General features: G+C 37.5%; 1 protein-coding gene across 2 annotated transcripts; it reads right to left on the reverse strand.

Moving 5' to 3' along the window:
* Positions 1 to 1,595: 1,595 nt before the first annotated feature.
* On the reverse strand, positions 1,596 to 19,182 carry FCER1A (Fc fragment of IgE receptor Ia). Of its 2 annotated transcripts, XM_003258681.3 has the most exons (6): positions 19,146 to 19,182; positions 7,407 to 7,520; positions 6,949 to 6,969; positions 5,646 to 5,900; positions 3,579 to 3,836; positions 1,596 to 2,072 (listed from the first exon to the last, which is right to left on the reverse strand). In XM_003258681.3, the coding sequence occupies exons 2-6, from the start codon at positions 7,468 to 7,470 to the stop codon at positions 1,888 to 1,890; spliced, it is 783 nt and encodes a 260-aa protein (XP_003258729.1). In that variant the 5' UTR covers positions 7,471 to 7,520; positions 19,146 to 19,182; the 3' UTR covers positions 1,596 to 1,887. The 2 variants fall into 2 exon arrangements, with proteins under 2 accessions (XP_003258729.1, XP_012366511.1); XM_012511057.2 differs by lacking the exon at positions 19,146 to 19,182 and having other exon boundaries at positions 1,608 to 2,072; positions 5,646 to 5,801; positions 7,407 to 7,484.
* Between the last annotated feature and the right edge of the window lie 6,749 nt (positions 19,183 to 25,931).

Genomic DNA, 25,931 nt, shown 5'->3' on the forward strand with positions numbered 1-25,931 from the left:
AGCCTGATGCCTGAAATGCTGATGTGCTGTGAAGAGCACTGGGGAGAAAGGTGTGGTTAATGTGGTGGAAAGCCTGGTCCCAAGGCTGAAACATAAGATAGACCTTGGGGAGGTGGCAGAGGAAGCATCCTGAAGCAACACCAGGGAGTCTCCTAGGGAAACTTTGCCTGGCCTGTTGCTGCAAGAGAAATCTTCTCTCCATTGGACAGACTTATTCACTACATGAAGCTAAGTGACAAGGGTGTTCACTGGGAATCTGGCCTTTTCTTGCCTCTTTTAAATGATTTTTTTTTAAGTAGAGGAGAGTGTGAAGAAAGGTAATACCAGATCCCTATCCAGAGTTAAAAAAAAAGAGGAAAAAAATGTTTCAGTAATTTCCCTGTTCTTTGTGGCCCAAAAACATTCCTTGGAAAAAATGGGACTTGTGGGTCTCATGGATATTTAAAAGTTTTCTCCCCAGCCACACTTCCTCATACTATTAATTGTTCTAAGGCACGGGTAAGCTACAGGCATCCTGATCTTTCACTGATTTCCATGAATCCACAGCCAGCACCAGCAATATGTTGCCCGTCTTCCTTAGTGCTTTCTCTAAGCCCTGAGTATAAATATTTTTGTGGGCAGGGTCATGGGGATAGGGGGTAGTGGTGGCAAAGACTGGGTCTCATGTAGGTGCTAAAAGTTCCTAGATTTGTATAAATGTTTGCAATTTACAAAGAACTTTCAAATACAGCCTCTTATTTGATTCTCAGAAGAACTCTAAGAGGTAGACAGGATGACTATTATCTTTTTTTTTTCCACAAATGAAATACTAAAGCCCATGGAGGTATAAGAAGATTTTCCCAGATCGCAAATCTAGAAAGTAGAAGAGTCAGGATTTGAATTGATGTCTTTTTCTGTATGGTTTAGTCTCTTTCTCATGGATGGGTTTATTATAGGCAGAAACTTGGCCAGGTGTAGTGGCTCACACCTGTAATCCCACACTTTGTGAGGCTGAGGTGGGAGGATCACTTGAGGCCCAGAGTTTGAGACCAGCCTGGGCAAAATAGCAAGATCCCATCTCTACAAAAAATTAAAAAATAAATCATAGGTCAAAACTTAATCCCATTTACTCCATGACAGAAGAATGAGCCTCCAATGAATATGATGAAGACATAAAATGAAAGGGAAAATAAACCAAAACTGTCTAGTTCTTTTGCCCAAGATCTAATTCAGTCCTGGACTGTTTTCAGAGCTGAGGGCTTTGGTTATTACTATTTGCTGGAATTTCTCCAAAATGCTTGGTTCAGGTGCTGTATAAAGATATAAGTTCAAGATATAAATTTGGGAGGGGCAAAACAATCACAGAGGAATCCTGGACTGTACTTCATCCTGAGAGTCCTATGTCTTGAGACTGTCCCTGATTCTGCCAAGATCTGAAAGTTCATATATAGTAAGCTGAAGAAGAAGCATAAAAATGATCCACCTCACTGGCATCCTCCTATGTCTTTTCATTCCTAGATCACACTTACAATAGTCAAGGGAGGACATTTCCAATCTAGAACTTCATGGTCCTTGCCTTTAGTAGAAAACAAACAAACAAACTGGCAAGCCTTGAATACTCAGAAGCATTCTGTTACATGGTTTTATATTTATTTTATTGAAATTGAACGTCTCTTTTACAAATGCTAATAAATGAATCTATTCATTCTCTCATTTATTCAACCAATGTTAATTGAGCACTTACTATTACATGCCACTTAACCAGTTTCACTCAGTTTAATGAAGCATTTCTATAAATCCTTGAGCACAGACACTTCTATGTATATTACAAGCTGTGTTTGACAATTGAGTAGCAATTGCTGATGCCGGAAAAAAATTAATGTTGCAAATATTTCTTGAGTAATTATATCAGTTGCTTTTGGGGTTTGGCTTAGGATGTGGGTTCAGAAGTTTGAAGCCTTTCCTGGTTCTCTTAATCTTCAAGAGAAATGTGACCTGCTGCTGAGTCGAGATAAATAATCCTGTGTCCACAGCAAACAGAATCGCCACCAACAATGGGATAAAAAATTGTAGCCAGTACTTCCCATGCCGAGCTGTAGTGGAACACGGATGCAATGAGAAACATAATTCATATTGGGAACTGAAGAATGAGGTTCAGAAGTTCATCCTCCCTAAGAGAAATACAAAGCTTTGTCCTTCATTTTTAGCATGATGTGGCATCCAGAAGCATAGAGAAAACACTCAGATTAACACTAGGTTGTGTTGCTCTGTTGGTGCTCCCTGGAGCCATAGGGAGTCCTAAGCATTTCCTCATAACTCCAGTAGCCAGTGTGCCGTGCCCAGCGGAGAAGATCGTAGGAAAGATAAACCCCTTCTTGGAAATGACAAGACCAGAATTCACGTATAATTAAGGGGTGGAAAGGAGACAAAGTGAGGACAGGGGTCATCAATGCCTATTACTCAATTAATCAATTATTATTTCTTACATGCCTGTTAGGCAAAATGAAGAAATTGCACTAGTTAAATTGCCTTCCAATTCTATTATTTTGTGGTTCTGTTAGTCTGTTTATAAACTGTACTGATTTTTGTGATTATTCTCAAATTATAGAGCCTCAGAATATTACATCCAGAAATCATTTAAAGATCACCTAGACAAGTGATTCTCAATATTGGCTACCCATTACCATTATGTGAAAGACCTGTGAAAAATACATATACCCAGGCTGCACTCCAAACCAATTAAATCAGAATCTCAAGAAATGAGACATGAGCATCAATATTTTTTTAAGTTATCAAATGACTCTAATGGAGTCTAGACCAAATATTCTGTTTTACAGATGAAGATACTGGAAGCCTAGAGACAAGTACATAGCACTTTGGTCTCAAATTAGTTAACAGAGAACTGCTAGGACTTAATTATGTATTTTGACCTCATGCTTTTTTAGACATTATTATGTACAAAGTGTGTGAAGGAAAAGTCTAATTTTCTCCCTCAAAAGTGAATACTTCACAGGCTCCCTCTCTTATACAGAGTTTGGAGAGAGCAGTTTTTCTTACAGGCCATAGAGGCAGTCCACCTGCCTACCCTCTCTGTATCAAGTCCATTCCCTCCTCCCTCAATACACAGGCACACAGCTTACTGACTTGCTGGTGTCCTTTCCCAGCCCTCCTAAGCTGGAATGGGCTCCTCAAGCTCTTTACATCCTTTTTTCATTCAACTTTGAAACTTTTTCTCAATTTGATAAATGTAAGTGTTCTCCCCAGGAGCAACAGATGACTTTGAGATCAAAATAGTAATCACAATCTGTTATGCTTGGGTAGTGCATAACAGTTTACAAAGTCATTTCACAAATATTACCACATTAATCTTCATAAAAATTTCATAGTGTGAGCAGGTATTACTATCACCATTTAACAAGTCAAGACTTTGAAACAGAGATTGAGATATATACTATCACCCAGGTCTCCTCATTGCAAGTCTAGTAGGTTTTCCAGTGTATCACAGGTGCCCCCCTTCTACAAGCTGCAACTGCTCAGGCTCAGATGTCCTCTCTTCCTTCCCCTGCTATGGATGCTTTTCCTTTCCTTTACCAACTCACCTTTTATTACAGTAATGTTGAGGGGCTCAGACTCATAGTCCAGCTGCCACACTTTGCCTGTACAGTAGTAGGTTCCACTGTCTTCAACTGTGGCATTTGTAATGGAGATGTTGTGGTTCTCATACCAGTACTTGAGAGCGTCACCATCCTTGTAATAGATCACCTTGTACACATCCCAGTTCCTCCAACCATGACACCTGAGGAAGAGGGGCTGACCCTCCATCACCACCTCAGCAGAGGCCTGAAGGAGCAGCCAGTCTGAAGAACATTCATTACGTTATTTATTTAACAATAAATGAAGAGAGAGAGAATGAATAGATAAAAGAGAGCCATGCATAGAGCATGTGTCAGAAACTATGAATTATCATTAACCCACTTTTTGGCTCATAAAGTGGATTTTTAAAGGGCACAAAATAATGCTTAGAGCCTGTCTTCTGTATTGATAAATCCTTTCCCCTCCTGAAAACTCAGTCTGGGGCCACAAAGCCTCTCAGACCTCCCTGCTGAGTCCATACGTGGAACACTTGAAAGCCAGAATTCCTTTCAGATCTTCTGTTGCTAGTTCTAGTTAATTAGGGAAAATAAACAGTCTTTCTTGGGAATTTTAGCTTAGGAAAATGTCTATTTTATCCTCTCTTACCTTATAGAAACTTCCCAGTTCTAGTGTTAATTATAGTTGTCAAAAAAAATTCTTCAAAACATGTATAATTTAAATTAATTACCTATGTAATTCTTTATTTAATGTCCTCTTCCCATATAGCTCTATGCTCCAAGAAGTAAGGGACCCTGTCTAGTTCTACATTCTATTCTGAATGCCCAACACAATATTTAGGAGTTGGTAGCAGTACTTAGGGGGTGGTAGGTACTCAACAAATATTTGTCACTGAGTCAGTTAAAGACAAGAATCACATTCTATGATTAATGCTTTTGTAAAAATTAAAAAGCATTAATTAAAGGAGAATTTTGAAAGGAAATATCTCTAGCATAATAAGCATAATTAATTTAGGACCAATCCTTGAGGACTTCTCTAGAACCTACTCAAGGAAATAAAGAAGCTATTCTACATTGCTTTAGTTTGTGTTTGGAATTTACATATGGAGGTTGAAACATTTTTTTTCACTCAAGAGAAAAATATAGAGTACAAAAGAGACCTATTGGTCACTATTCAAAATCATTAGTTTGTTTATTCAACATTTGCTGATTAAACCACATGTGCCTAAGCTTGCTATGCTAATTGTTGGCAGTAGGAGTGATAAAAATGAAACAAGCATGAAATATGTGTTCTTAAGTAACAATAGAGGACATAAGGAAATGTACCCAGATATGTTTCATAACGAAGAGTACAACCTAATATTCAGGTCATGGCATATGGATTATGCAGAGCAAAACTTTAAGTCAAACCTTTTGATCCTATTCCAGATACACAGCTCTTTGAAATGTTCACATATATGTCATGTTGTTTGACCACATAATATATACCTGAATCTAGGCAGAAAAGATAGAGGAAAATAGGGTGGAGGAATAATATTGAGAGATGACTAGAATATTGAAAGAAGGCATGCGAGTAATCAAAAGGGAAGGGGGTAGAAGAAAAGAGATGCAGGGGTCTTACTTATTTATTTATTTATTTATTTATTTATTGAGACAGAGTCTTGCTCTGTAGCCCAGGCTGGAGTGCAGTGGCGTGATCTCAGGTCACTGCAACCTGCACCTCCTGGGTTCACACCATTCTCCTGCCTCAGCCTCCCGAGTACCTGGGACTATAGGTGCCCACCACCACACCCGGCTAATTTTTTATGTATATATTTTTTAAGTAGAGATGGAGTTTCACCATGTTAGCCGGATGGTGTTGATCTCCTGACCTCGTGATCCACCTGCCTCGGCCTCCCAAAGTGCTGGGATTACAGGCGTGAGCCACGGTGCCCCAGCCGATGCAGGAGTCTTAAAAATGAGAGGCCTTGAATCCCACTCTGGTGTCCTAACCCTTGGAATAACCTGTTTTTTCCCATCTTCAGATGAGCCATCCCTCACATGAGAGATCTGTATTTCCATATCCCTGGAACTTACCACTGAAGACTTCCAGGTACACAGGTTCACTCTCTTTAACTTGTTGGTGCTGACATTTGTATTCTCCACTGTCCTCAAAACTGGCATTCACAATATTCAAACTTGAATTTGTCTCTTCTGAAAGGCTGCCATTGTGGAACCATTTCGTGGAACTGACTTCAAAGAAATTGTTCCCATTACATGTAAGAGTCACATTCTCTCCTTTAAATATTCTATTCCATGGAGGGTTCAAGGAGACCATAGGTTTCTGAGGGACTTCAAGAAGATAAAAATATGAAAAGAGATGTAGAGAGAAAAAAAGTCATTGAAAACTGTCTAGGCTTAAAAGTACAAATGAAGCAATATTCTGACAATCTGGTCAACCTGTCCTTATTCTGTTGGTGATAAGACCCTGTTTTGATTTCTAAGGGAAGGAGAAAATAGTATTAGTGCCCCAGGGAGTGCCCAACACAGGGAGAAAGACAGGACACATATGCAGGAGATTTAAAAACAAAGAAACCAATTCACTATGTGATTTGAGCTGACTCACTCTACTTCTGTTCATTTCGATTCAGTATCTGTAAATGAGGACTGCAATCTCTTTTCAGGTAGAAACACTATCTGCCATGTTCAACCATTGCTACATTAAACATTTATTATGTGAATGAATGAGTGAATTATGGATGGATAAAGTTATTGGACTGGATGAAATATAAGGTTTCTCCAAGCTCTGAATATTTATGACTATTTAATTGTAAGTATATATAGAGTGGAAAACATATGTCAGTTCCAGAAAGTAGTGAGAGGCACTAAGAAAGTCAGTCTTGAATGGCTTCCTGGAACAAGGGGATGTAGTACAAATTTGAACAGAGACCAAAGAAGTAGATACATGGTGATAACAAAAGGGTGATATAGTCAGAAGAGAACTGGACTTAGATCCAAGGAACTTATGTTGAAATCCAGTTCCTTAGCCATGTAACCACCAGAAAATCACTGAGTTTCAGCATCCTCAATTATAAAATGGCAATAATAATAATGTAATTATTGAGTGAGATCATACCAAAGTGTCTAGGAGACAGAATGAGACATGTATATGTGCAACAGACATGGTTATTGACTAAAACAGAGGAGAGAATGACTTGAGAGAATGCAATGAATCAGGGAAAAAAAGAAAGACAAGGCAAGGTGGAGAGGGAAAGTAGGCTGGCCAAGGAAGAGATTCATACTCATTAGAAAGCAGAAATGATGGGACGAAGAAAATAGTGAGAGGAAAGCAATGCCCAGACATGTTGAAACACCAAGGGAACAAGAACAGAGGACTCACCTGTTAACACGACATCTGGAGCTGCAAAAGTCCAGAGAGGATACGTTAGTGTCCAGCAGTCTTCTTTATCACCAGAGGACTAGAATCTGGGTGTGGGGATAAGATCTGCATCCGTGGAATTTTAAGGACCAACCATCTTTTTCAGGAATCAGAATCAGGGGAAGAAAGAGCTTCTTTCTCTCCTCTACCCTCATTTCCTTGGTAGGAAATTTGCACTCTGGAAGATGCCAGAGCAAATGCAAGGAACCAAACTTTCAGTCTGGCTTTTTCCTTAGGTGTTGCTCAGCCCACTTGCCTCTGCTTTCTAGCTTGGCACCACTACAGAGTCCCTAGGAAATGCCCAATAATTTGCACATATCCTAGAAAAAGTCATCACCCAAACAGTAAACGTTCCTATCCCAGCTGCTCCCCAAATTCATTTGGGCCTCCCTGGGAGGGGTAATCGAATCTCTACTTACCAAAGAACAGTAAGGCTACACACAGTAGAGTAGGGGATTCCATGGCAGGAGCCATCTTCTTCATGGGCTCCTGGTACTGACTGTGCTGGAGAGATCTAAGGCTTCAAATACAGGCTTAAAACCAAAAAGCAGAAGGAAATATTTTCTGTATCATATCTGGTTAACCCATCAGCTGTGCCTGGTTTTGCTTCTTTCTTTAGAGATAATATTCAGGATGGTGCCAAACTGGGCAATTTAATATTTACCCACTTACTCCACTCCCTATCCCACTTCCACATATACACCTGGAATCTGGTGAGAGAGAAGCATAGGTCTAGCACAATCACAAGCCTTTCTTAATCTGTCAGTGTACAGCTATTTAGTTTACAACTTAGAAAAGTGGGATGCAAGGGAGGGCAGAATAAAACAGCAGCAACTAATTACTGAATACCAAACATATGCCAGGTGTTATCCTAAATAAATCTGATATTTCATTTATTTTTCACAATAATCCTATAAAGTACACATCATCACTATCTACATTTTATAAATAGGAAAACTGAATCTTAGCGAGGTTAAGTAACTTGTCTTGGGGTGCCAACTATTAAATAACTAATTTGGGGTTCAAACACATAAAATCTAACCCCTAAGTCAAACTCTTAGTCGTATGAAGTACTGTTTATACATATTCAGGAGCATGGCTAGCAATGGCTGAATTCTTTTGGGATTCACCAGAGCTACCAACACTTTTCTTGTTTAATTTCCTGCTGATCAGTTAGTCCACAAATCCACAAATTTTCATCTGATTCACTGATGATCCGCTGTCTGACCAGCCAAATTGGAAACATTTTCAGAGACTCCTTTTTCTCTACTGTGCCCTAATCTGGCTCAGAATCCAGGATGGCAGACGTTAAACCATTACTTACAGGGATCTAGGCCATATAATTTATTTTATTTTACTTCCTAGCTTTTGTTTACTTTTAACATTATGATTTCCCAACACGATCACCCTTTCTCCTTTAAATACACAGCAGGGGCTTTCCCCAGGATTCCTTTACTAATTCTTCTGTTTTTTGTCTCTAGGTCAAGGCCAACCTTCTTCCAGGATCTGATATTAATGATAATACTGGAAATGAAAACTCTATTAATGTCTATAGTGGCTTGTCATTTGCAAAGATTGCTTTTACATGAGTGTTCTATTTTATCTGTACCAAAACTCTGAAGAAGACAGGGACAATATACTTAAACCCACTTCGCATCTGAAGCACTTGAGGAACTATTCTATCATACCTCGCTCTTCCCCACAGACTGCTGAATTAAGTCTATTGAATGAAACCAGTCATTCCACATGAAGATCTAATCAAAACCTTTAGCTTTCTATGGAATTAGAAAATATAGGGCTAAAAAGGTTAATAAATAGGAATTTAAGTTTCAGATAAGAAAGATTAGGTACTGAACCCAGGACATGCTATGTTTTAGTGACAGACCTTAAAGGGAACAGCAAGTTATTTTGAAAAGTACAAGTTGTTTGTGTTTAAAGCTCTGAATTCAAATGTTCCTAATCTTTCTGTGATTGAAGGTTACCTGTAAAATAGGGACAATAATGGTATCCAGGTCATGGTTATATTATGAGATTTAATAAGATGAAAAAGAAGTAAAATGCATTGCACAGCATCTGGCATGTAAAAGATGGTCAATAAATACATTTTTTGCCTTCTTTATTACCATTACTTATTAAAGACTTATAGGAGAAATATGAATTTTGACTGGATTAAAGTTATTGTCAACCTACATAGTATGTTTAATTTGATAAACAGCATCTTATGCTAGTTTAATATATCTACACCATCTCAATCCTCTCCATGGTCACGAAGAAGAGAGCATAGTAAGGAAAGAACAGAATGCAGAAAGTTGTTGGATAGGATTGGAGAAAACAAGGAGGAGGAAATAGGGAAGATGTAGTTTTTAAGATGCTGTCAGAGGGCAATATTTGAAGCCCTAAGCCCTGGAAGAGAGGGGGAAAGATTCTACTTTACCACTTTGTTGAGACTTTGCCAGGGGAAATTTGGGTTCCCTTTTCCTAGGACAGTGAACCTATAATCAAATTGTCCCTCAGAGACAGTCATTTTACCATGACTCAAATAGTCTATTTAAAGGCTTCCTCTGAAGTCGTTGTCTAAATAGCTCCTACTTAGATGGGAGATGGAGCAGGGCTCATCGAGAGGTACTATTCCTAGTTCAGAGAGTATAAGCTTTGGAGTTAGAGAGGCCACTTTCATTTCTAAAGCTTTCTGAAACTTTGGCTTTATCATTCTAAAGCTTTTGCTTAAGTGTCCGGTATTGAAATAAAGGAAGTGCTTTGGTAGCAGTAACAGCAAAAATGTAGCAGTCCAATAAAAGCAGCTCATTAAAGCCTAAAAAGCAAACCAAACTACCCATCTTCCCAGCCCAGCCCCCACCCCAAAAAAGCAAACCATTAACAGCATCGGAAAGAAAAAGCCATACCCTAATTTCCATAGCATATAACTACAGGTACCCAAAAGAACAGAACAAGAATGCAGAAGGAACACATTAACACTAAGATTAAACAAGAGCTCTATTCCTCCCTGGAAGAACAGACTGATACACAGTTGAATTCCACAGGTTTTTTATCTTATATATAAAAAAATGTCCTTCAAGTTTCATATCCATTATCTGGGTGGAGTGTGCTGCTACTAATTTCTCATACCCAGCCTGTCCACATCAGGAACATGTGTTCACTGAAATCAATAGGGTGTGTCTAAATTTCAGTTCTTGCTTCTGATTCTGGGTGCAGGCATGCTCAATACATAAAGAGTATCGCTATGCCCAAACTTGGACCTATTATTTGATGTTGGGAGCCTTAATCTATATTTCATTTTGCAGCAGTGGAAAAATGAAACAAATGGCTGTACATGAGCTACAGGGCCTGAGAACTGTGAGGTGCCCCTGCAACTGGATCCAGCGTGAGAGGCTTTTGGCAGGAAGTTTTGTGTTTCAGGACATGCCTGGCAGAGGGAGGATCAAGGCTCAGCCTATACAGTGTGTTAGCCTTTGTGTCCTTCTCCAAAATTGGGAAGCAGAAAATCGAAATCAATCTGCTGGCTTCTTTCTCACTCTCAAAGTTCTCTAAAACGAGGTGAGGTCCGTATAAAATTGAATATGAAATGATGAAAGTGCAAAATGCCTGTCTGCTCATGATATTTATGTACCTAATAAATGTTTATCTCTCCCTGAGGATCAAATACAAGGCTAACTATGCAACATGTCTTATCTATTTTCCTCCCACTACCAACTCTATGTAGTTAAGAATAAGGAAATCAAAGCATGAAGAGGTTAAGTAACTTGTCCCAGGGCACACAGTTGCTATGTAAAGGAATTAGAATTTGAACCTGGCAATATGTCTTAAGAGCCCATGCTCATGACCAGATAGATGATTGATTGATAGATAGATAGACAGATAGATAGATAAAGATATCTATTCATTGAGTCTACACTTTGTGATTAAGTGTACATGGATTCATAGTCCTCATGCAGAAATTCTTTGGATTCCCAGGTTCCATAACCCACAAATAGGAAATCACTGATCTAAACCAACTTTCTGTTCTACAAGTTCCCTTTCTTGATTCAGGCCATGACATCTCAACTCACAGCCACACAATGTTGATGCTGTTGGCATGTTAGCTATGTATATTTCATAGAAATGCCTAAAAAGAAGAAAGGAGAGAAGGATTCTTTCCTGTTTCCTCTGTGTTATTAGGGCCAGGAGGATATCAGCTGCATTTACTTTCTTTTGCTACCCTAAACACAAGTTTCTGCTCAAGAAAGAACATCAATAGCAGATGCTGACTGCCTGTTAGATTTTCACAAGAAAGTCAGTGGCTTTAATATTTTTTACTTCTTGTCTTGACCTGAATGGGTCTAAAAGTAATAAATCCAAAGGAAATAAATGGAAACTCCCAGGACTACTAAAGAAGAGAGTGAAAAGGGAGGTTCTACTTTCCTTTAAACAACCAGCTCTCATGTGAACTCATTACCATGGGGAAGGCACCAAGCCATTCATAAGAGATCTGCTTCCATGACCCAAACACTTCCAACTAGGCCCCACCTCCAACATTGGGGACCACATTTCAACATGAGATTTGGAGGGGACAAAACATCCAAGGCATATCACTGAACATAATCTACACTCTTTTATAGTGCATAGGTGTGGGTATCTAGATATCAAGCTACCTGTCTTCAAGATATGTAATCAGCCACTCACACTTTGCCGATGAAGCATCTTTGTGGTGTCTTGTAGTTAAGGGTACAATCTGAACCATAAGGTGCACTCAAACAAATTGATCATGACCTCTGTCTTATAAATAGTATAGTCCAGCCAAGAAGCCCAAAGGGCTTCAAACTTACCTTCATGTCTTCCAACAGATACACGTTAAGTAAGCTGACATTTTCTTCATAATGGGGAGAACAATATTATAAGCCCACTGAGGAAGATCCTTAAGGAAAGTTGTAGTATAAAAAAGTTTTCCTTCTTTAAAAAAAATGTATTTTGAGACTGGGTTTTACTATGCTGCCCAAGCTAGTCTCGGACTGCCAGGCTCAAGTGATCCTCCCACCTCAGCCTCCCAAGAAGCTGGGATTATGGGGATGTGCCACCATACACAGTTAAAAAAAATACCAGAATATTACACTAAATTTTTAAAAATTAAAAGAATAAAAATGAAAATTTAGCCATAGATAATTTAAAGAAATTAAGTGCAAGATTAATTAAGAGTTCAGGCTAGGAACAAGCTCTCAAGTTTGAGTCTCGGCTGTGACCACTCAAACTCTCCTTGCCTCAGCCTTCTCACCAGTAAAATGGAGATAGTAATAGTACCTACCTTAAGGGTGGTTGCCAGCATAAAATGAGTTAATGTGGTGAGGTGGTTAGCACAGAGCATATATTAGTTTTCATGAATATTGTAATTATTTTGCAAGAAGTCTTTGGTTAGACTTGAGAGCAGCAGAGAGAGAGCCTCCTTTCCCATCCTCCTGTTCTGTCCTTAGGATGAAGAACCTGGAAGGCCACTGGTGGGTCCGGAAGGCGAAACCTTGTTCTCAAAGGATGCAGCCAGGATCACACAGCAGTAGTCATGTCAATGAGACAGACATCATCACACACATAACCACACCCACACCTCCAACACACGCATGCCTGCAGAAGTGGAGTTAGGAAGTTTGAAGATCATTTTCAGGTGTAGTACTAGACAGAGAAATCTCCATTGTGCAGAGTCAGCCCTCAAGTCAAATGTAGCGTAGGCCAGGTTTATTTTATGCTTCCTTACAGAATTAGACAGTTTCAAAATGGAAACAGAAATCTCTTAAAGGAATCCTTTTATGCTGTTAACAGATAAGGATGAGAGATCTTAGCCCAGACCAGGACATTTGCATTTTAATAGGCAACTTTTGAAGACCTAATTTTTCAGGACTCTGGCTAAACAGTTCTGTGACCTATGTGTTTCTAGTGGGTGAAAGAGGGTATGAGTGAGGATGGGAAAAGTGGGAGGGGCAGGAGGCATTCTGAACCTTTCTCATCATACTCTGTGTTACCACCTACAAAAGGCCTTTACGAAATGTAAGTTTATGCATGAGAATGTATGTATGTGTATTGAGGGTTGCTTGTTTCAATGATGAGTATACAGGAGACATTTGTAGCATTAGCAGGCAAACAAATGTCCCGCAATACTGAAGGCAGCCTTGCATACGAAATAATTGGCCTGATTCTGCACATCTTTTCAATGTGCAGCCAGATATTTTATAATTATCTGAGCCTTAAACACGACTGTGAAAAATAAACACAAAAGCGTCTTTTGCACTTCTCATATATATACTGTATTTTACAGAAAAGAAACTACCATGTATATTGAGGAAAGATTATTCTTGGCTTTTACTGGAAAAACATCCTTGAATTTTTCACTGTTTCAGAAAATCAGATCACCTGTAGCTACACTGTTCATGATATTTGTGTCACCAATACCTTATTCTCATATCAGTCTGTTTTTTGTAGCACTCATATTCATGAAGGACATATTTTCTTATTATAATGTTATTTCGCTTTATTTCTTCTTTATATTAAAACTGGGAATTTTACTGATTTAAAAAATATATGTGTGTGTAGGTAGCAGAGGTAGATCCAGTTTGAGGCCCTTGAAACTTAAATAGTTTAAGGGGGCCTCCTTAAAAAATCCAGTAGAAATTTTTGAATACAATATTAGATATTAGAATTACTACTTAGGACAAGAAAATTAATCACAAAAGGTTAAAAATATACCAGCTGACAAATGACATAAACATTGCAAAATTCATCAAAAAGTAAACAGATATTCCACTATCCTCTTCTTTTTCAAAATATTGTTGTTACATGCTATTTGATCTCCTCTTCCTCAGACAGAGATATTGTAATATCATTTTTATAGACAAACTAGAAATATAATTTATACTTTTCTCTAGCATCATTGATCACCATTTATTTTCTATTATTGATTGTTGGGGGTGCATAGAGTATGCAATTTCACAGCAATATTCTCACTGTTTGTAGTATGGTTACAGGTTTACGCCTTACAAACACAGGAATAAATGCATGCTATCAAATGTGATCTGATAGGATTGAAAACCACTGCTAAATTCTGATGAAGAAAAAAGGGCCAGAGAAACATAGAACAGGGGCCCTGATGCGCAGTTTCCAGTGATATTCATCACAGTTTTTCCTTTGTCTCTTCCAAAACAGGAAACACTTGCAGATTATCATAGAGGTTCAAGAAAACAAATGAATATTGAGTGTCTGTGATTAGAATATTAGACTGAATATTAGAAATAGATGCAGTGACATAAAATTTGGGACATTTTGGTGGCTATTCCCATAGAAAAGTGTTTATTATAATTAGGAATTTGTAAGTTTTTTAATTAGAAAATTTGTACATGTTTCATTGATGATAAATAAATGAATATAAATATGGATCATTCAGATGACCATTTCATAACCAAAAATTGCATCTTTATTTCAACATCTACATTTCCATTTTTTTGTTTGCAATTTACAACTGCATCTAGTGACTGACAAATTAAGTCATGCTGCACCTATGAATGAGGGTTTTATGTTGTTCAAATAGAGACAGGTGGACAAAAGAAGGAACTGAAACAAGGCCCACCCTAGAATAGGCTGCCAAACACAGAACAACCCTCTTTATCATAGGTAATAGCACAGTCACGTGGCAGAAAGATATATGAAGAAAATCTTCTCTGCATGACCCAAGGGGTAACAGTTAATTAGAAGTCTATAGTAGAGAATGTAAAATAAATAATTTTTTATATTCTCAATTCCAAAATTGAATTTATACCAATCAATCATATATTTCAATAATCTCATGATGCCAATTTATCTTTAAGAGAAAAAAGATAACTTCAGAATTATCAAGGGCTATCTCATTAAAGTTAGCATTTGAGCATAGTTTGCTGGTAGAATTTTGGCTAATTATATTTTCTAATTTTTTAGAATTAGCAAACTATGTCTTGAAGTTTATTAATAGTGTTTTTATAGCATACTTTTCCAAACAGGCAATCTCTGAGCTTGAATTATTATGGACAAATAAAGAAATGGCTTAAATATAGATACAGACCTGTTACTTGATCTTTCTGTCACTAAACCTAACACAAAAATTTAGTTTCAGCATAGGAACATTCTTCATCATATATTTTCATTTTTTTGTTCAACAGGTATTTATATTCCAAGCACTCTGTCATTTGCTGGTGATACAAGAGAGATAATAAGCAGACAAGATTTTTTCCCTTGGGGAGTAGACTTCCTATTGGAGAAAACAGAAAATAAGTAAGTAAACAGAACAGTGACAGCTTGTGACTAACGTTTGTAAAAAGTAAATAGTGTTGCTCCATAGACGTACAAGGGCAAGGGCAATCTGTTTTAAATAGGGTTAAGAAAGGCCATTTGATGAAAATGACTTTTAAGTAGAGGCTTAAAGTATGAGATAGGATGAAACAAGAAAAAGGATGAAACAAGACAAAGGCTGGAACAAGAATTTTCAAGCAGTGGGAAGTTGAAAGTCCCCATAAAAAGAAAGACTTTGGAGAATTGTAGAAATTAAGGGAAGGACATTAGGGCTGAAGCATAGCGAGTAGAAGGCCAATGGCATAAAACGAGATTGGAGATACATAGGGGACAGATCATGAGGGCCTGGCAGAGCATGAAAAAGGTTGGGATTTTATTTGAAAGCTAAGAAAGAGCCACCGTACTGTGTGAAGCAAAAGAATGCACACACACACACATATACACACACACACACACAGTGTGTATGAAGATATGTATATATATTCCCCTGCTTAATACAGTTTGATGGCTCTTCATGTATGTCTTAGTCTATTTTCTGTGGTTATAACTGAATACCTGAGACTGAAATTTATAAAGAAAATAAATTTATTTCTTGAAGTTCTGGAGGCTGTGAAGTTCAAGGTCAAGGGGTCTATCTGGTGAGGACATTCTTTATTAGTGGGGACTCTCTGCAGAGTCCTGAGGTGGCACAGGGCATCACATGGCAAGGGGGGGGCCTGAGCATGTAAGCTCTAGTCTCTCTTCCTCTTCTTTTAGAGCCACCAGTCTCACTCCCATGAAAACCCATTATTCAATTAATCTATTAATTCATAATTAGGTTAATCCATTCATGAGGGCAGAATCTTTATGAACCAATGACCTCTTACAGGTCCTCCTTCTCAATACTGCCATATTGGAAATTAAGTTTCAGCACAAAGTTTGGAGGGGATAAACACTCAAACCATGGACATGTATATGTATAGTATATGTGTATACACACACATTCTTTCAATGTCTAACAATCTATCTATATATAGATAGGTATGTTGTCATGTAATCTGTAGGTTTTTTGAGCAGACATCGGGAAATGGTTAAGAGTCAAAATATGATGATAGATGGTCTAGAGAAGTGGTAGTATAGATAAAGAAAGGTTGATGGGTTTGAGGTATATATTGGGGTGATATTAATGGGGCTTACTGACAGATTGGAGGGCACAGAAAGTAAAAAATATGATTCTTAAATTTCTGGCTGTAATAACTGGGTAGACAGTAATTACATGGTGAAGACAGGAGGTACTAGATTTAAGGGAAGTACTAGAATTGGGGGAGAAATCAACCAAGTGTTCCGGTTGGGAAGTGTTTTAGTTTGAAGCATCTTTATTGTATCTAAGAGTTTGTGCTAAATAGGCAGTTACAAAAAAATGTTGGGAGACCAGTAGAAATGTCTATATTAGAGATATAAAGTAGAGAAAGTAGAGAATCACTGGCATAGTTTAAAGCCACTGAGTAAGATGAGGTCAGCTGAAGAGAGAGAAAAAGAAATTAAGCAACAGAGAAAGTCTCAGAGCAGAACTCTAGGAAATTTCAATATCTTGATGAGTATCAGAAGACCCAGAACAGAGCCTAGAGAAAACAACTGGTAAGGTAAGAAAACTCTCAGGGAATTATGTCAGTAAAGCCAAGAAGAGAGTGTAATTCTAGAGGAAATGGTTAATTACATTGAATCTTGTTGAGAGGTGAAGTAAAATGGAGAATACAATTATCCTCTGAATCTAGCAATATGGAAGTTTTGGGGACTTTAACAATGGCAATTTCAGTGGAATAATATGTGTAAAAACCAAACTGAAGTGGGCTAAAAAAGTGAATAGGAATTGAGGAAGTATAGGCAACATGTGCGGACAATGTTCTGAGAAGTTTTGCTGTGGGATGGTGGTATAGGAAGATGTGGGGTTAAGGGAGGATTCTTGTTTTATATAAGATGCTGGGTTGTATTTGTTAGCTAACAGGAGTAATTCAGTAAGCAGAGAGGGAATAAGGGAAGCACAAGTTAAATAATTGAAGAAGTTAAGCCCTTGCATAATCAAGAAGGGAGAAGTGGCTTTCGCTCATTCAATTTAAATCTTTCTTGAACATAACACAGGTGTTTCTGCCATAACATGTAACACATATTTATTTTTTAAATTGTTTTGCATTCTGCAAAATAACTAAGACTAACAAGTCTTTGAGAGAAAAAAAGACTGTTACAGATCATGCAAAACCTATAATCAGAGCACTAACATAAACATTAGTATTTCTACCAAATGAACTATGCAGTTAAAAAGATATGTTAAATTTGTAATAAATAAAATTAACAGTAAATCTAGGGCTTGATCATTTTCAAAAGTTGGTGGAAGAAGACGACAAAGAGAAAATACACAAAAGCAGGGGAAAACCAGAGAATAAACATGCTCAAGATACACTTGTGGTAAAACTAAGCCAAGAGAAAACCTTGAAGTGAATAGTTACTGTGCAGAATATTCTATTCCTTGCCATGTTCCACTGTGCTAGTAAGATTTGTGTTAGCTGTTCCTTGGTAGTTCAAAATATTAACTTGCTAGAAAAAATCTTGTTTCAACCAACTTCAATGTTATATTGACATTATTCCTTGGCTTGCCAATAGCATATAGGCTAATTTGCATTTCAGAAAAATGCATTATATCAGAGAAACTGCAATGTATTTCTTGATTTGTTAAGCAGTTGCCATGTGCATAGCAATATATGGAATACTGTATAGAATACAAAAATGCAGAAAAAGGGAGTTCCTCCAAACCACAATGACTTTATTGAAAACTTGATTTCCATAAGCAGGAAGAATAATGGAGAAACTAGGATGTGTTCTAATAAAAAATAAGCACAGGTAACTGTTAATATTTTTTGAACACTGACTGTATTCATGCATTGTGCTTTATCCTACTTAATACTCGCAGGAATGCTATGAAATAGGTACTATCAGCATCCTTGTTTTTAATGAGGTAGAGAGGTTTAGATTATACAACTAGTGAATGGCAAAGCCAGGATTTGAAGCTTAGAGGTCTGAATGGTAGGGATCTTAAACATGAGGAAGAAAGGCATGCAACAAGGTGCTCCAGCACTTTGGCCACAACATTTGGGATAACTTAATTATTCCCTCCAATAAGCTGAGAGTTTGTAGTCATTTTTTGACTTAAACTTTATGAGGCAAGATACTGATGGATAATCTGACACTGCTAGGGTTTGCAGGAAAAGGAAGGTTAGAAGTAATGGACCTGAGAGAGAGGGTGCCAGGAGTTAGCCTCCATTGTGTGGCACCTACTTAAGTACCCCTGAGTTAGGTGGGCATAAAGGAAAGTGACAAGAACTTAAGCCATATTGTCCCTCTCCCTCAAAGGGGACACTCTGGGTGAGGGGAACTCTAATAACAAGAGGCTCTGGAGTGGGCGGCCTGCAATGATAGCAGAGGAAAGTAGAATTGATTGAACCATAAGTGAATAGGTCATTCTTTTTGCTGTGCAGATGCATAGGACATAGGTTCTTCTGGAGAACCTACAAAGGTATTGCCATGAGAGCACCTATATTTGAATCACTGCAAATGAGAAAGAACAATTAATAATGCTAGAGAAATGGTGACAACTAGCAAAAAGTTTACACTATCACAATCTGACCTCCACTTATGAGGTAGTGTTCACACAGCAATAGCAGTTAAAACAAAACAAGGAGCAGGCAGCTAATACAGCATGGAGAGTTGCTTTCTTCTTCTTACTCTCAAGGAAGGGGTTGATATCGGGAAGAGGGAGGGATGTGAGTAGTGTGGCCATCACCCTTTACCTCCCAACACATAACAAGCCACTGGAGCCATAAACTTACCCCATGCTCGGTGGTAGACGGGGGAGGATGCTGGAGACTGAAAATAATTTTGAATAGAAGATAAAATTAAATTGATTAATTTTATAAAATCAAAATCAATTAGATTTGATTGTGTCTAATAACTCCAATGAGACTGTTTTAGTAGCAAAAAGTGATTAAAAGATTATGGAATTAGTCTAAGAAGTCATCAAGGGAGCCTCCTATCCATGAAGAATGGGTCCACAGCAGTAGTAGTAATTTCAAAAATTGATGATTTCATGTTTACACCTCACAAGTTGAGACTTCTTTCAACACAGTTGTGTGTATGAAATGGAAAGACTGTACTACAAGTGTGCTAAGGTCCTCTGCAGGCCCAACATCTAGATGTTTTCTGGCAATTAGAATTGTAGGAGTTCAGGAAGATAACAGTTCAATTACTTGAACAATTTGGTCCTAAGGTGGCTTCTAAAGAGCAGTGACTGCTACTGGCTAGTTGATGAGTCCTTCATTCTCCTATCTGGCCTGCCACATTGACAGTTCAAGATCTGTAGTAACCTTGCCTTCTGTGCCTCTGACTCTGAGCTGGCAGAAAAGAAAGAGCAGCAGGAGGTGGTGATAGATTTGAAAGTGGAAGTCAAAGAAAGAAAGGAGTTGGAAGCAGAATAGTGGAAAGATGGCAGGACTGACAATAACCGTGGGATATTTGTTAGAAGTGACTTGGGGAAGACATGTTATTTCCAGTTTCCTAATCAGTTTTTATCATAAGTCTTGAAGTATAGGAAAAATGTTAAAAAGGAAAGGACCATAGACATAATCAATTTAAATTTCTTCATTTTAGGGATTGAGAAGCCCGAACCCCTCAGAATGTTTTGTGAGAATTATATATCTAAGCAATTAATTAGTGGAAAATTCAGTACTAAATTATGAGGCTCCTGTTGTTGTTTCTGTTGCTGCTTTAGTTGAAGATACAGGACTGAGGAAAGGATAAGAGAACAGGTGCCCTCAAGGATTATTATAGTCCATCATGGGGAGAAAGTCAATTAAAAAGTGAACAAATTATTGAACAAAATATACCAGGTAGTAACACAGAGAGAATTAAATTATAATGATGAGATAGAGTGAGTTGATAGTTAAAATATTTAGGTTAATCACATACTGAAATGATAAGAGTGCAGTACAGCTCTGTTGACAACCCAGGTTAACTGAATTACCAGAGTAAATGACATTCACCATCTCCTCTGCAGCGCAGACTGACAGATGCACACTCCATGCTAAATGACCACATCTAGTAAACTCTAATAGAAACACCAGGAGATAGTAGTGTCACAAAACCAAGGCAGAAGAGCATTTCAAGAGGGAGAGTGATTTATAGTGTTAAATGTTTCAGTTATGAAGTAGGGAAAGAACCAAGAACAGTCCAATGAATTTGGTAATTAGAAAAATCTTGGTGTAGCCCCCATGATCCAGGGTCTGTGTCTCTACCATGCAAGCCCTAGATCTCAATGGTAAACTCACTGGAGCTGAACAGTCTCTGAGACATTACTCAAACTTACAAAATAACTCAGAATGTGAATGTATTCATTTTTAACAGTAAATGTACCAGTCATTTCCATATGGTTTTCACTTTCTGGTGAATGTAAGCAGTTCATATATTAAAATGCATGCCAGAAGATTACTTATTGTTCCCATATTACTCCATTCTTACCTTATCATAGCATGTATCACAATATATGAAAATTGCATCTTTCCTGGTCTAGCTCCTTATCACATCCTCATTGAAGTCAGTGACTATATTAGTTTAGTTCATTGCTCTTTATCTGATACTTAGCACAGCAGAGAGCATGCTTAGATTTTTAATATGTATTTATTAGAGAGGCAAATGAGCAATTAACTCATTGATTATTATATCAAGATGTTACAACCTAATAAATCATCCTTTCCTTCCTCAGAGGCAAGTCTTTATCTATCTATTTGCACACATACACATATGTAACACACATATATAATATATAATTATATATTTATATATAAATATACATACATATATAAATATGCCTATATACATATATATTATAGATTTATATATAATATATGAAATAATATATATAACTGCATATATAGACATCTATATATATGTTTATCTACACATACATATTTATATATATGTATTTCTAAAAGAGCACTAGAGAATGCTGGACAACCCTTTATCTCCAATTATTCATCCTTTGTGGAAACCACCAATCTTGTCTTTGCATCTGTACTTAGGAAAACCAGCATCCAGGACATACTCTTCAGTTAATTTCTATGGTAATTAGTGTCACAGAATATTTTCTTTTATGACTGATGGCCTGCCCGTCCTCTCGAGAATATGTAAAGTATGGGGAAGAGATGGACTTCTAATACTCCTTCTACAATTCTAACCACAGAATATTTGACTGTAAATTTAATTAACTAGAAATACAGTATAATAAAGTCAATGAGTAAAAACGAAGCTGAAATTCTTTGTGCCACCTTAGTCACATGGCTAAAGAAAAGAGAGTCTTCTTTGCCCTGCCTTTTACAGTGTGTTTGTGAACCAAAACTCTTGTCCTCTCAGAAGCCACAAGCAATTTGGTTTTACACGGCACATCCATGGCTATGTAGTTGGAAGCATGGGTTATTATAAAATGTGTTATTCAGAATTTGTGGCCAGCATGGAGGGAAATGAAAAAATGCCCTAGATTTTTCAATTGTGCATCATTCTTTTCTCTTTTGGGCACCATCGTTTACCCTTTATTTCTAGAGAATTAATCTTTTTTACTTAGGAAATCACTTATAAACTTGCTTCATTTTGCAGGTACTGCCTCCTTCCCCTATAATATATTCCTGACATCTCATATATCTGCTAATTATAGGACATAGGCTTGCTGGATTATGACTATTTGTAGTCAGAATAGTTTCTTTCACTGGATGTAATAGAATACACACTAGATCAGAATTAGAAGATGGAGGTTTAAATTCCAATTTTACTCATTTTTAGCTTGCACCCCAAGCTAACTGGTGAAAGAAACTTCTTCTATATAAAATAATTCCATTGACTAAATGTAAAAGAAATGGCAGGATTAAGAAAGCACTGTTTTGCAACTCATAATTTTAAAAAATGATTTAGGCCGGGCACGATGGCTCACGCCTGTAATCCCAGCACTTTGGGAGGCCAAGGCGGGGGGATCACGAGGTCAGGATTTCGAGACCATCCTGGTTAACATGGTGAAACCCCGTCTCTACTAAAAATACAAAAAATTAGCCGGGAGTGGTGGCGGGCGCCTGTAGTCCCAGATACTTGGGAGGCTGAGGCAGGAGAATGGCATGAACCCGGGAAGCGGAGCTTGCAGTGAGCCGAGACTGCGCCACTGCACTCCAGCCTGGACGACAGAGAGAGACTGCGTCTCAAAAAGAAAAAAAATGATTTAGACAAAAGTTATCAATAAATTAAATGATAAAGGTTGATGGGATCCATTTGAATGGAGGAGCAAGCTGTTGCCACCTGAAATATTGATCAATTAGCTTTTGTGCATGCATTTAAATTTTATTTATTTATTTATTTTGGTGGCAGGGTCTCACTCTGTCGCCCATGCTGGAGTGCAGTGGCATGATCTCAGGTCACTGCAACCTCTGCCTCCCGGGTTCAAGCAATTCTCCTGCCTCAGCCTCCTGAGTAGCTGGAATTACAGGGGCACACCACCACGTCCTGCTATTTTTTGTATTTTTGGTATCGATTGTGTTTCACCATGTTGGTTTGGCCAGGCTGGTCTTGCACTCCCGATCTCAAGTGATCCGGCTGCCTTGGCCTCCCAAAGTGCTGGGATTACAGGCATGAGCCACCCTGCCTGGACTAAATTTTATTTTTTAATTGACAAATAATAATTGTTTGTATTTATGAGGTACAACGTAGTATTTTGAAATCAGCTTTGCTTAGAGTAAGACAACAAAACAGTATGTGTCTCCTGATTAGAGTTCCCAGATAAAATGCAGAATGCTGCACTAAATTTGAATTTCAAAAAACAATAAATAATTTGTTTATTTTGTATATTCCATGCAATATTTGTAATATATTTCTCCTAAAAATTACGCTATTTATTTAAAATTAAAATTTAGCTGGATGTCCTGTATTTTTGTTAAATCAGACAACTTTACTTGATTATCAAATTTATAATTTATATATATATTAAACTGATATATATGCCAGATTTTATGTGTGTTTTTACATATAGTTTAATATAGTCCATAGTTTAATATACTATGTTACAGGTTATAGTATATCCAGTTTAATATATCTAATATAATTTAATAAGTTGAACCTGAATCTAATTAAGCCTTTAAAACTAATTTCCAATTTATAAAAAGTACAGAAGTTATAACAAATTTAATGATACTATGAGTAAATGCCATCTGGAAAGTAAGATTTTGACCTGGCTTTTTAATATGTAAATGCGACTTTTTAAAATATGGGGGCAATGAGATGTTGAAATACCCTTGCCCTCCAGGCAATATTTGGTAATGTTTAGAGACATTTTTTATTTTCTCCAATACAGTGGGAAAAGAGAGAAGGATGCTACTGGCATCTGTCCTCTGGGTGGGTAGAGGCCAGTGATCCTGCTAAACATCTTGCAACACAGAAGACCATCTCCCCTCCTAACTCACCCCACACCCACACACGTACACACACGACAAAAATTAGCAGGTTCAAAGTGTCAATAGCGCCACTGTTGAGAAACCCTAGTCTAGACTCAAAAAAACTTTAACGAGTTACAATCAAATGCAATAAGCAGTGCTCACTTGAATCTTGATTCAAACAAACCATATTATTATAAACAGCATTCCTGTAATAAAAGGCAAGGCAACTGTTTAAAAATTATAATGTAGGAAAATGTTTATTGATATGGGAAAGTTTCAAAATGCATTGCTAAGAGAAAAAATAAACTGGATATAAGGAAGTTTGTATAGCATGATTTCACATTATTAAAAAGAAGAAAGGCTACAAAAGTAATAATCATCCTATTTTTACCATAAACATAAATACGTGTGTGTATACACAGGTGCACACATATGAATGCATAAAAGATTAGAAACCTATTCATCAAAATGTTAATGATGTTGATTTCTAAATTGGAAATCGCAAGTGATTTACGTTACATTATTTTTCCTTTTCTGTTTTTTCTATAATGAACAAGCATTATGTTTGTAATCAGAGAGAAAACAGGGCCAATTCAGAATTTAAAAATTCTTAGTTTGGGTTGAAGGCCCTTGTGGCCTTGTCCCCTTTTACAGAGTGGCTGAAATGTTACTCAAACATCTCCCATGGGTGCAGAGACTATATGAATGGAGAAGGATGTGCTGAGACAGAAATAAAACTTACTGGAAGTTCATGGCTGTTTCATTCCCCCTCCAGCAGGATCAGAGAATGAACCAAAGGGAGTACAAGGAAGGGCTCTGACAGGGTCTTCTCCCCTTTCCCAGTGTGGTGTGGGTGATGGATATCCCTAAATGGAAAAGTAGGGCTGAGATGTATGTCAGTGAGACTCAAGGAAATTTGCTGTAGGCTGAAGTGGGACGACAGATGTCCCAGCCTCTATAACCTTTTGATTACCCTGATATTATTTATATAAATAAGTTTCAGGAAGCTAGCTGCTCTCCAATACTGAGAAACTGAAATTTAAGGTCCTGCCTTTGTACACTTACCCAGTATTCACGTGGTTTACTTTATTAAAACTCAATGCAGTATTAGTTTCTACACTCCAACAATCCCCAACAGTCAGTAGGCAAATGAAAACATCTCCTTCATCAGCGACCCACATTTCTAATGAAACCCTTGAGACCAGCCTTCAGGTTCTACCTTCCTTACCTCTTAGTAGCATGGAGGAATTCTCAAAAGGATGATCTCAGGAGACTTGGGGCAGAGGGATTCTCTTCTCCTTGGGGAAAATAAATATACACCGCTCTTGAAATCTGCAGTTTAAGAGACTGTATTTTTTTCCCTGGGCCACTTCTCAGGCCAAATGAGCCAATGCCCTGAGCCTCAGAAACATAGAAACAATTTGAGTCTCTCTTTAATATTAGAGAGAACTGGATTTTTCTTATTTTGTGTGTTTTCGCTTTCCCTTGTAAATGCCTCTTGAACACAAGGTTTTTTCACCTGCTTTCTGTGAGTAGACTCAGTCCTTTCATGCCTTTTAAAGATCTCTATCTGGAAAGTGCTTCCTTCTCCTTCCTATTGCCAAGGTCAGAAGCAGCGAGTGCTTTTGGCAGAAGTAAATGAAAATGAAATACCATGTGCATTTTTCAAAATCTTACTATTTTCCCTGTATGGTTTTCAGTATTTGATTGGTTATATTGAATCTCATGTCCATTAAAACTATGTTTCTTCATGCTTGTCTTGCTGTGATAATGGATTGAAGGACATGAAATTTAGCAGAGACATAATGATCTTCAAATATTTGAAATACAATCATATTGAAGAGAAAATAGAAAGTGGAATGATGTGGGAGGTGGTAAGTTGCAAGGAGATAAATATCAAGTTGATAGGAATTAATATTTTCTAAGAATTAAAGTCAATCAAAATAGAATTGATGATAGTATAGCTATATTAATCTATATAATGAAATAATATGCACCATTGGAAATAGAAAGAGTGAGATAGATCACAATACTATTATGGAAAGTAATCAGGATATAATATATGTGAAAACCTAGTTGTGAATTGGTATGTACTGCCTAATTCCATTTGTGTAAAATTGAAATGATGTGAAAATATGCATGATTGTACACGAA

This window comes from Nomascus leucogenys, chromosome 12, assembly GCF_006542625.1.
Source record: "Nomascus leucogenys isolate Asia chromosome 12, Asia_NLE_v1, whole genome shotgun sequence".
Taxonomy (NCBI): domain Eukaryota; kingdom Metazoa; phylum Chordata; class Mammalia; order Primates; family Hylobatidae; genus Nomascus; species Nomascus leucogenys.

What these genes read in the sequence shown, in the direction of transcription:
- FCER1A (XM_003258681.3), bottom strand. Translation starts at nt 7,470, where the DNA reads ATGAAGAAGATGGCTCCTGCCATGGAATCCCCTACTCTACTGTGTGTA. An exon ending in TGTAGCCTTACTGTTCTTTG is followed by an intron (nt 6,970 to 7,406) that starts GTAAGTAGAGAT and finishes GGACTTTTGCAG; the next exon opens with CTCCAGATGTCGTGTTAACA. An exon ending in GTACCTGGAAGTCTTCAGTG is followed by an intron (nt 3,837 to 5,645) that starts GTAAGTTCCAGG and finishes AATGTTCTTCAG; the next exon opens with ACTGGCTGCTCCTTCAGGCC.